This window comes from Engraulis encrasicolus, chromosome 14 (genome assembly GCF_034702125.1).
Source record: "Engraulis encrasicolus isolate BLACKSEA-1 chromosome 14, IST_EnEncr_1.0, whole genome shotgun sequence".
Classification (NCBI taxonomy): Eukaryota; Metazoa; Chordata; class Actinopteri; order Clupeiformes; family Engraulidae; genus Engraulis; species Engraulis encrasicolus.
In genome coordinates this window covers 984,740-1,002,239 of record NC_085870.1, presented here as the reverse complement: position 1 = coordinate 1,002,239, position 17,500 = coordinate 984,740, and the positions used below count along the sequence as shown (strand labels likewise).

Genomic DNA, 17,500 nt, shown 5'->3' with positions numbered 1-17,500 from the left:
TTTTGTCCAGTATAGGGCTAGGGGGCAGTTGCTTTAGCACCACCTGGTCCCTGTATACTGTATAGGTTGCATTGAAGACACAACACGTGAGGGCCAACAAGGGAGTTTGGCCAATTTTTCACCGATTTCCCGGCAACACAATAGCCCTAAACCTATAGCCCAGAAAAACAGTCATAAACATGAAGCCGGGAGAAATAGGAAACCAAAGAAAATAGCCCTAAACAGGCATTTCACGTGATAAGAAGGGTAGTCATTGGCCGTTAAAGTTTACAATGTTTACAATTGAGTGGCTACATGTGGACCTTGTAACACATGCATTTTATAGACCATTGACCTAAACCTAAAACCTAAAATGATCTGTCTCTCTCTCCCTTTCATTCTCTCTCTTTCTCTCTCTCTCTCTCTCTCTCTCTCTCTCTCTCTCTCAAGTAGATCAAGAAACAGCAGTCATATTGGTTCCTTAATGAAAAAAACAATCAGACTAATTTTATTGAGTTTTATTTCCTTAGCACCAGCAGTCAGTACAATGACCACTTCACTTTTCTCCAGTCATGACCGCTAATGATGAACCGCATGCAATGTAGTTACTGTCATAATCAATACTGTCATAATCAATACTGTCATAATCAATACTGTCATATTCAATACTGTCATAATCAATATTGTCATATTCAATACTGTTATATTCAATACTGTCATACAAAATCAAACCAATGAGAACTCCACATCTTTGTGTCATCTTTCCTCCTCGCAGGAGAGGAAGACGTCTTCGTTAGTATAGGAAGGAAACACAGAGTCCAAAAACAAGAAAATAATAATAAAATAGTCCATAAAGGTGGGAAAGTAAACAAATAAACAAACAAAGAAACAAAGACATAGGCCTATGGCTTTTTCTCCAGTCAGCGGGAGTGGAGCGGAGGAATGTATGTGTTTAGGAGTGTGTGTGTGTGTGTGTGTGTGTGTGTGTGTGTGTGTGTGTGTGTGTGTGTGTGTGTGTGTGTGTGTGTGTGTGTGTGTGTGTGTGTGTGTGTGTGTGTGTGTGTGTGTGTGTGTGTGTACTCAGTGAGGACAGGACACACTCTGAAACAGGCTCTCTATGCGTCTCTACAAAAATAAATACTCACAGCATGATCGTTCAAAGGCTACCACACACATGGCCATGTGGAGTTTACTCACGTTCTGACCCAGGAGAAAAGTATTTTTCAACCCAGGAGAAAGGTACTTAACCCAGGAGAAATGTACTTTCCGACCCAGGAGAAAGGTACTTAACCCAGGAGAAAGGTTCTTAACCCAGGAGAAAAGTATTTTTCAACCCAGGAGAAAGGTACTTAACCCAGGTGAAAGGTACTTAACCCAGGAGAAAAGTATTTTTCAACCCAGGAGAAAGGTACTTAACCCAGGAGGAATGTACTTAACCCAGGAGAAAGGTACTTAACCCAGGAGAAAGGTACTTAACCCAGGAGAAAGGTACTTAACCCAGGAGGAATGTACTTAACCCAGGAGATGGGTACTTTCCGACCCAGGAGAGAGGTACTTAGCTCAGGAGAAAGGTACTTAACTCAGGAGAAAGGTACTTAACCCAAGAGAAAGGTACTTAACCCAGGAGATGGGTACTTTCCGACCGATTAGAAAGGTACTTAACCCAGGAGAAAGGTACTTAACCCAGGAGAAATGTACTTTCTGACCCAGGAGAAAGGTACTTAACCCAGGAGAAAGGTACTTAACCCAGGAGGAATGTACTTAACCCAGGAGATGGGTACTTTCCGACCCAGGAGAAAGGTACTTGACCCAGGAGATGGGTACTGAGCCCATTGATGCTGGCTGCTGCGTGGCACAATACTGAGCCAGGTACATGGACATGGACATGAACACATGCTAATGTAAGATGAGGGTTTTAGCTGTGAAATGCAACTTAATTCATGTTTTTTTTTAAATGTGCTTCGAAGGCTGATATATTTAGGTTTTTACTGTACTATATAGGCTGAGGTTTACTTTTTCCCAAAAAGGGCTTGGACATTTAGCAGACGTTTTTGTTTTTAGCAATCAACGGCTTAAGCGAGCTACATGAACGTACAACATTAGGCTACAGGACATCCTCCTTGAGCAACCATACTGCATCAAGAGCCCACAGAGAGGGTAGTTTATTTTGAAAACTAAGATAACACAAAACGAGGAGAGAAAAAAAGAAACAAAATGCCAGCAGAAACATCAACGGCTAATTGCTAACACACAAAATTGCAACAATCTCCTGACTGTCTCGTACATTTAGTAATATGCAGTGAGGAAGGTATTCAAATAAATGCACTTGTATGTGCAGGTACACACACACACACACACACACACACACACACACACACACACACACACACACACACACACACACACACACACACACACACACACACACACACACACACACACACACACACACACACACACACACACACACCTCAAAAATCATACACTCCGAGATGACTTCACCTCATAAACATCTGACAGATTAGAAATATACACCAACACAAGACGCCTCCAACGCAATACTGACCGGGACCAGGAAGTACAACCTCCTCCGGGCTGCACAGAGAGGAAGTGTTCTAGGCAACGCTGGTGTGCTGGTGGACAGCTGTACTAATAATAATGCTAAATGCTAATATGAGGGTCCATTCCAAACTAGTACCTCCTGTGTCCTCCTATTTGCTTGTGTCATTATGCTTCGTTTTGGCCTCAGGCAAAAGGAGAGGACAGTGAGGTACTAGACTGGTTTACACCCTAACACCATTCCCCGATGTCAAGTGTTCTAGCCTTGGCAGTGTTTGAAACGCCCAGTGATTGGAAACTCTTAGGTGAACTCCGCGGAGTATCCAATCATTTGGCGTTTCACACATTACCAAGGCTAGTACACATGATCATGGGAAATGGTGAGAGTCTATGGACCAAACTTCCTCTATACACAGCTGTGTTGTCTGGTTGTAGTGGCACATGTCTGCCCCCCGGTGGCGCAGGGGTGGTGTTACACGAGATGTCTGCGACCATGCGGAGGCAGAGGGCGGAGTTGGATGTGTTACACGGCGATGTCTGCAGCCATGCGGAGGCAGAGGGCGGACTCGGTTGGCACGTCCTGCAGGCTGATCTCGTTGCCGTCCAGACGAAGCACCTTCAGCTGAGAGAAGTTCATCACGTCCACCACGCTGCAGAAACTACCCAGAGTAAACTCTACAGGGAAACATGACATTATAACATGAGGTTAATAATAAACAATAAATAACCAGTAAGTTTATCACGTCCACCACGCTGCAGAAACTACCCAGAGTAAACTCTACAGGGAGAGAAAAAAACATTATATATACAGTATAGGGTTAATAGATACTGAAGTACATCACACTACACCACACTACAGAGAGACATGACAACACTATTACACCACGCTGCAGAAACTACCCAGAGTAAACTCTACAGGGAAACATGACATTGTAACATGAGGTTAATAATAAATAACAAATAAACAATAATAAGTTAATCAAGTCCACCATGCTGCAGAAGCTAGCAGAGAAACATTATTACGACATCCTTACTACAATATGGTTAGTACAATAATACCCGACTGGCAAAACTCTTTAACGCACATTAGCAGTTGAGCACTCAAAAAATTAACTCTGCTGTTGTTTGTTGATGATTTCAAGTCCAGAAGGGGTAGATGAAATATATTAACTACCCCTGGACAAAAATCTGTTTGGGCCCCCACACCAACAATTTTAGATTCAAGATTGAAGATTCAATTTATTTGTCACGTGCTTCCTTGTGCAAGCACAATTGGCAGTGAAATGGGGATTGCAAATGCTCTGTGCTGTGTTGGATGGTAAAAAAATAAAAAATAAAAGTGAGAAAATAAAATAAAAAATTAGAGTCTGTCAATGATCTTCATTTTTCTGATCTCTTATAATATCTTCGATATTTCTAATATTAAAAACTTCCCAAATGAGCCGTCCTGAATGCGTATAATCCCCTTTTGTTCCTCTCAGGAAAACCATTATGGAAGCTGCTATGGAAAATCTGCACATGAATAACTTAAACAATGCTGGACATACTGTGCCTTCAACAAGGCTGAAAATGTGCTCATGCCAAAACTCACAAAACACACATTCCACCACACACTCTCACCTCACAAACCAATTACCAACCACCCCTAGCCAAGATCTGTAGAACTCTGTCAATAAAAGTTTTATTCAACAGAAAAATGTCAGCCTCTTTTCTGAATGCCAAGCCTGTAGTAGGCCAATTGGGTTTACCGTTCAGGTTAATATCGCAATGGGCTACTACTGTAAGCTTTTATTTTTCACGAGATTTTTTTTTTATTCAAGAATAATGGATCCCAGAAGGAATAGCTGCAATATGCCACAGCCAATTTTAAGATCCAAGAAATAAACAAACAAATATTGGTAACCATTGGTGTTCATGACTACCAGTTATCAACACTCTCCCTGCAAGTCTGAATAAGGCCACAAGGGGGCATACTTTACTCACAAAGGCAGCAAATGGCTTCATTTCAGTTCTCTATAGGGTGGACTTGAATACCTTTAAAAACTCAACTACATCATAACAACATTGCTATGACAGTAGCCTACCTAGAGCCTTAAAGTGATTCTGTCCCATATTTGTAAATAAGCTTATTTTCCACCTCTCCTTGAGTAAAATGATTGAGTTTTCCCTTTCTCCTATACTTCCTGTCGTTCTCTGAGTATGGCAGTGCAAAAATGGGACAGTATCACTTTAAGTAACAGATTAAGACATAGCCATTACAATTTTGGTGACAGTAAGATCATAACCGATAAGGGTTAAACAACAACTGCTGCTGCAACAGCAGAAACGAAAATGAAATCACTAAACTGGATTCCCTGTGCTCTTAGATGTTGGGGATAGTTTCTGTGGAAATTACACTCTCTGAAGATGTGTAGTGTCATATATGTGTTGTAACAAGTGTATTAGTTAGGTGTATATCGTACCTTTGATCTGGTGTGTAGTGTCAAGTATGTGTTGTAATAACAGGTGTATTAGGTGCTGTTTCCACAATATTTTTATATGTGGATATTTATTTCTCCTGGTTGCATTGGTTTTGCATTGGTTTTGGCCTTCCGTTTCCACGTAGCAGATATTTAAAATCCAGGTCTAAAAAGCAGGAGAAAAAAAATATCCTGTTTAGGGGATATTTGTTACAATGGAGGATTTATTTTTCTCCACACGTTGCGTTTACACCTCAACAGGAGAAAAAAAATACCCTGCTAAAATAATATCCTGCTACGTGGAAACAGCACCTTAGTTAGGTGTATAGCGTACCTTTGATCTGGTTGGCCTGGAGGTACAGGTGTGTAGTGTCAGGTGTGTGTGTTGTAACAGGTGTATTAGTTAGGTGTATAGCGTACCTTTGATCTGGTTGGCCTGCAGGTACAGGTGTATTAGTTAGGTGTATAGCGTACCTTTGATCTGGTTGGCCTGCAGGTACAGGTGTGTAGTGTCAGGTGTGTGTTGTAACAGGTGTATTAGTTAGGTGTATAGCGTACCTTTGATCTGGTTGGCCTGTAGGTACAGGTGTATTAGTTAGGTGTGTAGCGTACCTTTGATCTGGTTGGCCTGTAGGTACAGGTGTATTAGTTAGGTGTGTAGCGTACCTTTGATCTGGTTGGCCTGTAGGCACAGGTGTGTAGTGTCAGGTGTGTGTGTTGTAACAGGTGTATTAGTTAGGTGTGTAGCGTACCTTTGATCTGGTTGGCCTGTAGGTACAGGTGTATTAGTTAGGTGTGTAGCGTACCTTTGATCTGGTTGGCCTGTAGGTACAGGTGTTCCAGTTTGGTGTTGACCACAGGGATGCGCTCCAGCTTGTTGAAGGACAGGTCCAGCTCCACCAGGCCAGACACATTGAAGGTGTTGGCAGGAATACCCTGCAGGTACATTAGGTATGTGTATCATTGGCAGGAATACCCTGCAGGTACATTAGGTATGTGTATCATTGGCAGGAATACCCTGCAGGTACATTAGGTATGTGTATCATTGGCAGGAATACCCTGCAGGTACATTCATACATCATTATTGTATGTGTATCATTCATTATTTAAGCAATAAGCCATCACACTGATACCCCAAACCACAGATGGTGCAAAGATGTGCTCTCCTTGCAGAGTCCCAAGCCCAACTGCAACATATTCTTATTATCGATGTAGATGCGCTGGGTCTAATTTAGACGTGCATAGAATCTTCAGGTGGAAGGTGTAGGTTTGCGCTCGATTTGACCAATCAGCCAATCAGAATCGAGAACCGGACCGTACAGTGTTAGATATCTGTATTATAGGGCCTATTCATGATATAATGTATATGGACAGCCATGGTGTAAATGGTGTAATGGTATTTGGAGTGTAGATCAGAGGGTTGCAGGTTCAATCCCCACCCTTACCCCTCCTAGCACTGCTGCAGGTTGGTGGGGGGAGTAATTAACCAGTGCTCTCCCCCATCCTTCTCCATGACTGATGTGATGCACCCTAAGCATGGGATTTGAACCTGCAACCCTCTGATCAAAAGCTCATCTCCTTAGACCATGGCTGCCATAATAAGATAATGTATCATGAATATTTGCCAATTCTTGATATTAATAGAATATAATGTAATATACTATAATATAATATAATATAATATAATATAATATAATATAATATAATATAATATAATATAATATAATATAATATAACACATTTTTCTATGTATAATGTACCTAAATAATATATTATGATCGTGTATAATTTACCTTGTCTGTCAGCTCGTTGTGGTATAGTGTGTGTGTGTGTGTGTGTGTGTGTGTGTGTGTGTGTGTGTGTGTGTGTGTGTGTGTGTGTGTGTGTGTGTGTGTGTGTGTGTGTGTGTGTGTGTGTGTGTGTGTGTGTGTGTGTGTGTGTGTGTGTGTGTGTGTACCTTGTCGGTCAGCTCGTTGTGGGACATGCGGATGTACTGCAGCTGCTGGAAGTGCGACAGGAAGTCGTTGGGGACGGCGTCGATGGCGTTGGACTCCATATACAGCTGATGGATCTGATCAGGAAGACTCTCTGGGACCTAGAGATACACACACACACACACACATACACACACACATACACACACATACACACACACATACACACACACAAACACACATACACATACACATACATACACACACGCACGCACGCATGCACGGACACACACGCGCACACACACAGGGAGAAAACACATTAATGCCAAACCAAGACAAGTGTACCGCCACAACAAACCTTAAAAAAGGGCATTGTACCTAACCGCTACAGTAGGCACCTCTGTCTGACAAAAAGTGTCCTGGAAAGTATGTTATTATTTCTGGGACAGGTCATTAAAGGGACACTGTGCAGGAAATGGTCAAAAAAGGTACCGCAACTATGCTGCTCATTGAAACTGTGTTGCCATATTGTCAAATTTGACCTTTTCATGATAGTTTACTTAGTAATAAACTAATATTTTCTAGTATGGCCCAAGTACAGTCATTTTTGCAGCTAAAAATGGCTATTTCTGGAAATTCAAAATGGCGGACCATGGAGAAGATCCCCCTCTTCATGTATGAAAAGTGCAATTTGCAATTTTTTCAGTCATAATGAATACTTAGAATTTCATGGTGGTGGTAAATATTCATGAAAAAGGTAACATTAGTGAATGGGCAGCATGAATTCTGGAAATAAACAACTAAAAATCTCACACAGTGTCCCTTTAAAAACAATCAGGAACAACCAGAACAGGCTGCAACACGAACAGCAGAATGAACAGCAGAGGCCCCAGACTGCTCCAGGGACTGTAACCAATACCCTGTAAATACCTAACCCCACACTGCTCCAGGGACTGTAACCAATACCCTGTAAATGTCTAACCCCACACTGCTCGAGGGGCTGTAACCAATACCCTGTAAATACCTAACCCCACACTGCTCCAGGGACTGTAACCAACACCCTGAAAATACCTAACCCCACACTGCTCCAGGGACTGTAACCAATACCCTGTAAATACCTAACCCCACACTGCTCCAGGGACTGTCTGTAACCAACACCCTGAAAATACCTAACCCCACACTGCTCCAGGGACTGTAACCAATACCCTGTAAATACCTAACCCCACACTGCTCCAGGGACTGTAACCAATACCCTGTAAATACCTAACCCCACACTGCTCCAGGGACTGTAACCAATACCCTGTAAATACCTAACCCCACACTGCTCCAGGGACTGTAACCAATACCCTGTAAATGTCTAACCCCACACTGCTCCAGGGACTGTAACCAATAGCCTGTAAATACCTTACCCCACACTGCTCTAGGGACTGTAACCAATAGCCTTTACAGATAACTGCAAGTCGATTATATAACAAAAGATGTCAGCTAAGTATAATGTAATGTGTTGTTATGTAATAACAGTACTAACCACTACAGTAAGCACAGGGGGACAAACAGTAGGCCTACACTACAGTAAGCAGCTGTGTTGCTGTGGAACTGATGTGTTGCAGCAGAGGAGCACATTCATTTCCTTTGCCACCGACAGTAGACTGTGTGGAGCACTTTGAAGTCACTTTGGATAGTCTCACTCCAGACACACATAAGACAGGCACAGGGGCATGTGCATACTGTACACACACTTTGCGTTGTCTCGCTCCATTCATTTGTATGCAACAATAACCTCTGCACAGGGATCACAAGGCTCATATGCCATCCCCCAGATGAGGGGGGTGTAGTGCGTGTGTGTGTGTGTGTGTGTTTCACTAACCTTCTTCAGCTTGTTGCTACTGACGTCCAGCAGCAGTAGGGATGAGAGGGTGTGTGTGTGTGTGTGTGTGTGTGTGTGTGTGTGTGTGTGTGTGTGTGTGTGTGTGTGTGTGTGTGTTTCACTAACCTTCTTCAGCTTGTTGCTACTGACGTCCAGCAGCAGCAGGGATGAGAGGCTCTTGAGGGCGGCGCCCACGTCCTGGATGGCGTTGTCATGGAGAAGCAGCATGGTCAGGTTCTCCATCCCCTCGAAGGCATTGGGCGGCACCTTGGAGATCTGGTTGTGGTCCAGGCGGAGGTCACGCAGAGAGTTGGGCAGGTTGGAGGGCACCTGGCAGAGGAGAGGAGAAGATTAATATTATTATTAGTATTAGTATTATTATCATTATTATTATTATTATTATTGTTGTTGTTGTTGTTGTTATTATCTGGTATAGGTCATGCAAAGAGTTGGGCAGGTTGGAGGGCACCTGGCAGGGGAGAGGAGAAGATTATTATCATTATCATTATAATTATTATTATTATTATTATTATTATATGGGCAGGTTGGAGGGCACCTGGCAGGGGAGAGGAGAAGATTATTATGATTATTATTATCATTATTACTATTATTATTATTATTATTATTATTATTGTTGTTATTATCTGGTATAGGTCATGCAAAGAGTTGGGCAGGTTGGAGGGCACCTGGCAGGGGAGAGGAGAAGATTATTATTAATATTATTACTATTTATTTATGTCTTTATTATTTATTTTAAAATTATTCTCATTATCGGGGGCGCTGGGCCCCCCACATTTGGGTTCGAGTCTGGCCGGGTCATTTCCCGATACCACCCCGTCTCTCTGTCCCACTCACTTCCTGTCACCGTCTCAGACTGTCCTATCAAATAAAGGCATAAAAAGCCCCTAAAAAATATATTAATTTTTAAAAATTATTATCATTATTATCTTGTATACATAGCAGATTGTAGGGAACCTAGCAGGGTAGAGGAGAAGATTATTATTACTATTATTATTTATTTATTACCTCGGCCGTGTTTGTTTGTTTGTTTGTTTGTCTGTCTGTCTGTTGGTCTGTCTGTCAGCAGGATTACTCAAGAAGTTATATGCGGATTTGGATGGAACTTTATGAGGTTGTTGGAAATGACAAAAGGAACAAGTGATTACATTTTAGTGGTGATCCAGATTACAATCCAGATACAGGATTTAAAAACAAATATTCTTCCCCATTAAGGAATAGGGCAAATTTTGATGTTGCAGTTTCTAACTCTTCTAGCACTTTGAAGTCACTTTGCGTTGCCTCAGTCTACACACACTGACACACTGACACACACACACACACACACACACACACACGCACACGCACACGCACACGGACATGCACGCGCGCACACACACACACACACACACACACACACACACACACACACACACACACACACACACACACACACACACACACACACACACACACACACACACACACACACACACACACACACACACACACACACACACACACACACACACACATGGCTGAGGTAAAGCAGTGTGTACCTTGGTGAGGTTGTTGTGGCTGAGGTAAAGCCTGTCGAGGTTCTTCATCTTGGCGAAGGCCTTCTTGCCGATGTTGAGGATGCCGTTCTCATGCAGCATCAGCCACACCAGGTTGGTGGCGTTGGCAAAGGCGTCATCAGGCACGTTGGTGATCTGGTGGTTACAGGTAAATTACATTACACTACATTACTTACACTACACTCTATTACATTATCAGGTTGGTGGTGTTGGCAAAGGCATCATTAGTGATTTGGTTGCGACAGGTAAATGGCAGTATACTGTATTAGTACAGTACAATACATTATATTACACTGTACATTACATTGGCAAAGGCGTCGTCAGACACGTTGGTGATCTGGTTATAACAAATACATTACATTACATTAAAGTAAATAATAGTAAACTGCACACACACACACACACACACACACACACACACACACACACACACACACACACACACACACACACACACACACACACACACACACACACACACACACACACACACACACATACACACACACACACACGCACACACACACACACACACCTCCTCACCTGGTTGTGTTGGAGGTAGACGTACTTCATCCTGGAGGGGACGTTGGGTACTGAGGTCATGCCGCGGTTGTCGCAGTACATGGCGATGGGGAAGGTGGGCGGGCAGTCGCACACCTCAGGACACTCCCCTCCCGTGGAATCGCCCGTGAGGGAGCCCACGCCGTAACCACGGCTACGGAGCGCCGACACCCACATGAAGGGGTCCTGGCCCTGGGCACGCACCGTTACCACGGCGACCAGGAGGGGGAGGAGGAAGAGGCACAGGGGGGAGGAGGAAGCCATGGCGACCTAGTCTACAGAGGTGGAGGGTATACACACAGCTGAATCAGCTGAGGAGAGGAGAGGAGAGGAGAGAAGGAGAGGAGGAGAGGAGAGGAGAGGGGAGAGGAGAGAGGAGATGAGAGGAGAGTGGAGAGAGGAGAGGAGAGGAGAGGGGAGAGGAGAGGAGAGGAGATGAGATGAGAGGAGAGGAGATGAGAGGAGAGGAGAGGAGAGGAGATCAGAGGAGACGAGAGGGTAGGAGGGGAAAGGAGAGGAGAGGAGAAAAGAGAAGAGAAGAGAGGAGAGGAGAGGAGAGGAAAAGAGGAGAGGGGAGGAGGGGGAGAGGAGAAGAAGAGAGGAGAGGAGAGGAGAGGAGAGAGGAGGAGTGGAGTGGAGAGGAGAGGAGAGAGGAGAGGAGAGGAGAGGAGAGGAAAGGGGAGTGGAGAGAGAGATGAGAGCAGGAGAGGGGAGGAGAGGAGAGGAGAGGGGAGGGTAGGAGAGACGAGAGGAGAGGAGAGGAGAAGAGAGGAGAGGAGAGGAGAGGAGGAGAGGAGGGAGGAGAGGGGGGAGAGGGGGGAGGAGGAGAGGAGAGGAGGGGAGGAGAGGAGAGGGGGGCATAGGAGAGGAGATGAGAGGGGGGCAGAGAAGAGGAGAGGAGAGGAGAGAAGAGGAGATAAGAGTAGAGGAGGAGAGAAGGTAGATAAAAGAGAGGAAATGCGATAGTGGAGGTTAAAGGAGTAGAGAACAGAAGGACAGGAGAAGAGGGAGGAAGAGGAGGAGGGGAGAAGCGGGAAAAAACAGGAGAGAGAAGGGGGTGAAATGTGTGGGAGGAAGGAAAAAGAATAAAAAATTGTTGACAGAAGGAAACGGGAGAAAAAAAAGAACAGAGAGAGAAGAACATTAAATTACTACAGATCATACTTGTCTCAAAAAGAACAGAGAGAGAGAGAGAGAGAGAGAGAGGGAGAGAGAGAGAGAGAGAGAGAGAGAGAGAGAGAGAGAGAGAGAGAGGGAGAGAGAGAGAGAAAGAGAGAGAGAGAGAGAGAGAGAGAGAGAGGAGAACATTAAATTATTATAGATCATGCTTGTCTCCAAAAGGATATCATAAATTGCAACATAGTGAATACAGGAGCAGCATCATTTGTCATGTGGACTTTTTTCCTATCAGAGGCGAAAAGAAGATCATGGGAATCTGTATGCCACTAGAAACCTAGCCTGGCAACGCCATCCTATGCTCTTCCACTCTAGCCTGGCAACGTCATCCTGTGTACTCCACCCAAAGATTTTAGCTCCGCACATAGTCTGGAAAAATCCTCCAAGCTTGGTTCGCTGTTTAGCCAATCGGCAAACAGTTGAGTGTGGTGACGCAGAACTCACCCGTGAAGTCCGTTACTGATTGGTTAAGGTAACACTATTCACACTTTTGCGACACTGTATCGTAGCAGTCATGCTAATAAAGCACTATGTGGGTTTTAATTTGACTTTGGAACTCCAGTGAATTTAAATGGTAGAGTAAGATCAGACCATCTCCCACCCTCATGGAGACCAATTCATCTTAGCTTTCACAAGACTGTTTGACAGAGTCAGGCGGCTTTCACCCAGGATTCTAGAAAGTAAAAACAGAATCAGAATCAGATGTCCTCATCCATTGGCCAGGCCACAGTGTATACAATGAAGCAGCTGGGCATGCAGACTGTTACAAACATCTGGGGAAGGAATCCATTACGAAAATCGACCATGGTTTTACTGTTATAAATATGGTTTTAGCATGGTATGTCATCGTTACTCTACTCTGAACCAACCACTACTGTGGCTTATCCATGTTTTTTGGGGGGTAACCATCCATGGCTGAAGTGCCCTTGAGCAAGTCACCTAACCCCACATTGCTCCAAGTACTGTCACCAGTATGTGCATTGGATAAAAAAATTAATTTAATGAATAATCATAAACCGTGGTAAAACCATGGCTAGTTTCCAGAGTAAAACCATAGTCAAACCAGGATTGAAATATAGTACCATTTTTTTTTTGTCTGACCATGCTCAAAAAGACGTGAAAACCATGGTCGAAGTGAGCACATTGAATTCCAGCGTGAAATGCAGTCATGAATGTCCTCGCTCCTGAAGGCAACTATAAACAACTAAGTTGATATAGTATCTCCACATTCTCCATACGTTTATCTCTGAGCTCTCCAATGTGGGCCAAAAGGCTTGGAGTCTCCCCACTAGCGCCCCCTAGCCTTGAGAATGAGTTATTGCTTCTCTGCTGGGGTAGAGCAGACCCCCATGGTGGATTTTCCAGCCTCCTGGCCTCTGTCAACTTATCACCCGGTGAACAGACGGAACGTCTTCTGATTGGCTGAGCAGGAACCATTACTTCACGCACGCATGCACACATGCACACATGCAGCTCACACACACGGACGCACGCACGCATGCACGCACGCACGCACGCACGCACGCACGCACGCACGCACGCACGCACGCACGCACGCACCCAGCAACAGCTGATTTATTGCAACAACTCTTGTCAACATGCGCTGAACCACAGCCAACATAAACAGCTCCTTCCTTCCTCCTTTCCATCAGCACACACACACACACACACACACACACACACACACACACACACACACACACACACACACACACACACACACACACACACACACACACACACACACACACACACACACACACACACACACACACACACACACACACACACACACACACACACACACACACACACTTTCAGCAGGTATCTCATTTCTGGTAATACAGCTGTAAACCATATGTGGAGATCGTTACTTGTAAACGCAAAAGCCCAACTGGGAAACTCCAACTCCCATTGTCATTGTGACACTTTTTTTGCACTCCACAAAAGTGCATACTGCACACAATGAAATTGCATTTATGCCTCACCCGTGTAAGGGGGAACTCCCAAGGGAGCAGAGCGGTGGGAAAGTACAGTACCATGTTCAGGGTACCTCAGTCATGGAGGAGGTTGGGGAGAGCACTGGTTAATTACTCACCCACCAACCTAACGGGTCGGGAGTCGTACCGTAAACCTTTGGTCTACAAGTCTGGCGTCCTAACCGCTTACCCATGCCTGCCCTATATATGTGCTGTATAAATATGTATGATTTTACATGAGCTTCCATCAGCACAACAATAACGCTATAAACTATTAGTATGACATACTATAACACCTATTTCATAGGTACAGTATATAGGCCTATATATAATCACAGCACCTTCCATCAGTACAAACAGGTATCACATTTCTCGAAAGGTCACTAAAAACATATCACATTCATCACGTCTATTTTAGGCTACAGAGATGTACTTAGTAACGTGCAATCACAGAGCCTTCAATCAGAACCACAGGTATCACATTTCTCACATACAGAGCTCATGTTATATGTATAAATGCACAGTATATGCTACTAGGCCATACATAATCATATATATTTTTAAAATGACGATCATTATAATCAGAATAACCTTCATGCTGAGGTTGTATTGCATATTTTTGCCCCTGTGCAGACAGGAGTGAGCAGCCAAAGAAAACACAACGGCAGCAAGCCAACATCTGTAGAAACACTTAGAGGAGGAGAGGAGAGGAGAGGAGAGGAGAGGAGAGGAGAGAGGAGAGGAGGAGGGGAGAGGAGAGGAGTGGAGAAGAGAGGAGAGGAGAGAAGAGAGGAGGAGGAGGAGAGAGAGAGAGAGGAGAGGAGAGGAGAGGAGAGGAGGAGAGGAGGGGAGGAGGAGAGGAGAGAGGAGGAGAGAGGAGGAGAGGAGAGGAGAGGAGAGGAGAGAAGAGGAGAGGAGAGGAGAAGAGAAGACAAGAGAGGAGAGGAGAGGAGAGGAGAGGAGAGGAGAGGAGAGGAGAGGAGAGGAAAGGAAGAGGAGAGGAGAGGAGAGGAGAGGAGAGGAACGGAAGAGGAGAGGAGAGGAGAGGAGATAAGAGGAGAGGAGAGCAGAGGAGAGGAAGAGAGGAGAGGAGAGGAGTGGAGAGGAGAGGAAAGGAAGAGGAGAGGAGAGGAGAGGAGAGGAGAGGAGAGGAGATGAGAGGAAAGGAGAGGAGGAGAGGAGTAGAGGAGAGGAGAGAAGAGTAGAGGAGAGGGGAGGATAGGAGAGGAGAGGAGAGGAGAAGGGGAGTAGAATGGAGATGAAGAGAGAGGGGAGAAGAGAGGAGAGGAGAGGAGAGGAGAGGAGAGGAGAGGAGAGGAGAGGAGAGGAGAGGAGAGGAGAGGGGAGGAGAAGAAGAGTAGAGGGGAGAGGAGAGGAGAGGAGAGGAGAGGAGAGGAGGAAAGGAGAGGGGAGGAAAGGAGGAGAGGAGAGGAGAGGAGGAGGGGAGGAGGAGAAGAGAGAAGACAGGAGAGGAGAGGAGAGGAGATGAGAGGAGAGGAGAGGAGAGGAGAGGAAAGGAGAGAAGAGGAGAGGAGAGGAGAGAAGAGGAGAGGAGAGGAGAGGAGGAGAGTGGAGTGGAGTGGAGTGGACGGGAGAGGAGGGGAGAGAAGCAGAGGGGTAGAGGGGTCGGGAATTACGACCCTCACAGATGAGTTTTCCAGACTGCCAATAAAATGTCCAGATCTCTTGACACTAAAAGCCAGGGGGTGCCTTGGCAGATACAGAAGCAGAGACATAGCTACCTGTTCAAATACTGATGATATGACATAAAGTAATGATTATATAATGGTGGTTTTAGTTATTATTCCAGATCTCTGGACACTAAAGAGCAACGGATGAAATGGATACAGAGGCATAGCTACCTGGTCAAATACTACAACACAAAATACTGATTATATCATGATGGTGTTTTATTTACAATTCCTAGAGATAGACCGGCAAGCCCTCAGACATTAAAGAGTGATGGACGAAGAGGCAGATGCACACAACTTGCACATAGATACACATACTTAGGAGGTGGTCTTCACAATAAATGTACATAATAATCAGTCTTCATGCCAGACAGCGGCAAACGACTACAGCTGTGGACGTGATGTGCCAGATGGAGAGGCAGAGGCATAGCTAGCCAAACAATATGACATGTACTGCTGACTATGTAAAATGTAAATAGTAATATAAATATGACATGTATTACTGACTATGTAAAATGTAAATAGTAGCGGTATTAGTAATAAATGTACACAACACGTAATCAGCATTCATGCCAGAAAATGCCAGAAATGCCAGGCAAAGAGCTGTTGACATTTAAGAGCACCCTATAGCAATGGCCGCCTAGTCAGATGTTGTTATGAAACGTGTAGAGCTGAAGGAGGGGCGGATCTAGCCATTTTGGGGCCCTAGGCAAGATATAAACATGGGGCCCTCAAATGCAATAGAGGTCTGCCAACTGGAAAGTCACCATACAGACATGCAATAGAGGTCTGCCAACTGGAAAGTCCACCTCTGAGCTGTTGAGAGCTATGTGTGATGACTGGGAGTAGTCGTTTTGGTTGGTACTATGTGTGATGACTGGGAGCAGTCGTTTTGGTTGGTTGGTTGGTACGTAACGCACATCCGAAAACACTTTTTGCAGGTGGCAGACAAAAGTGTCAGACAGTTGAAGAAAGGTTGCAGCACACTGCAAAAATAAGCTCTAAAAAGTAAACATATTGGCCTAATGACGAAAACCCAGGGTGATGAATTTTGCATGTTTATAATTGAATAAAGTTTATATTGGAGCTTATTTGGCAGTCTGCAGACCTACTTGACAAGTTGGCGTAGGCATAGCTACTACTTTACAAATAGCTACTAGCTCAGATAGCATATTACACAAGGTGTAATACTGGTGGTTTTAGCTCAGATTAACCCCTTACCGCAGAGCCTATGTTATAACCTTACTGTCACCAAAATTGTAATGGCTATGTCTTAATCTGTTACATAAGGCTCTCTGTACTGTCACAGCAATGTTGTTATGGTGTAGTTGAGTTTTGATGATATAGTTGAGTTTTCAGCAAATAGTGAATAGGCCCGTCGGCAGTAAGAGGTGACGTCATGCTAGACACAGGCACACGTCCACAGCTGTTGACATTCAAGAGGTATAAGTGACTCATAGACACACTCTCTTCACGCACCCCTGAGGCAGAGAACACACACACACACACCTCTCCACAGATGCATAAACACACACACACACCTCAACCCAGAGGCATAGAAACACACACCCCTTACCCCGGGGACAGAGAACACACACACACACACACACACCCCTCAACCCAGACAACACACACTACCCTCATCTCAGAGGCATAGGCATTCATCCATTCGTTAGCAACACACACCAGACAAACACACAGATTCCATTCACACTAGACAC

General features: G+C 44.6%; 1 protein-coding gene and 1 long non-coding RNA gene across 3 annotated transcripts in view; one reads left to right on the top strand and one right to left on the bottom strand.

Moving 5' to 3' along the window:
* Positions 1-495: 495 nt before the first annotated feature.
* Positions 496-1,927, top strand: LOC134461955 (uncharacterized). The gene is made up of 2 exons (XR_010037462.1): positions 496-1,487; positions 1,634-1,927. It is a non-coding gene; the product is annotated as an uncharacterized LOC134461955 (long non-coding RNA).
* A 237-nt stretch (positions 1,928-2,164) lies between these two features.
* The window catches only part of fmoda (fibromodulin a), a 17,257-nt gene continuing 1,921 nt past the window's right edge, over positions 2,165-17,500 (bottom strand). The window contains exons 2-7 of one of the 2 annotated variants that reach the window (XM_063214772.1): positions 10,916-11,244; positions 10,355-10,507; positions 8,925-9,128; positions 6,955-7,092; positions 5,804-5,933; positions 2,165-3,213 (exon numbers count right to left, since the gene is read on the bottom strand). In XM_063214772.1, the coding sequence (XP_063070842.1) occupies positions 3,062-3,213; positions 5,804-5,933; positions 6,955-7,092; positions 8,925-9,128; positions 10,355-10,507; positions 10,916-11,197 (1,059 nt within the window). In that variant the 5' untranslated portion in view covers positions 11,198-11,244 and the 3' untranslated portion in view covers positions 2,165-3,061. Of the gene's footprint in view, positions 3,214-3,349; positions 3,451-5,803; positions 5,934-6,954; positions 7,093-8,924; positions 9,129-10,354; positions 10,508-10,915; positions 11,245-17,500 lie in introns of those variants that run through there. The other variant, XM_063214774.1, reaches the window with a different exon arrangement.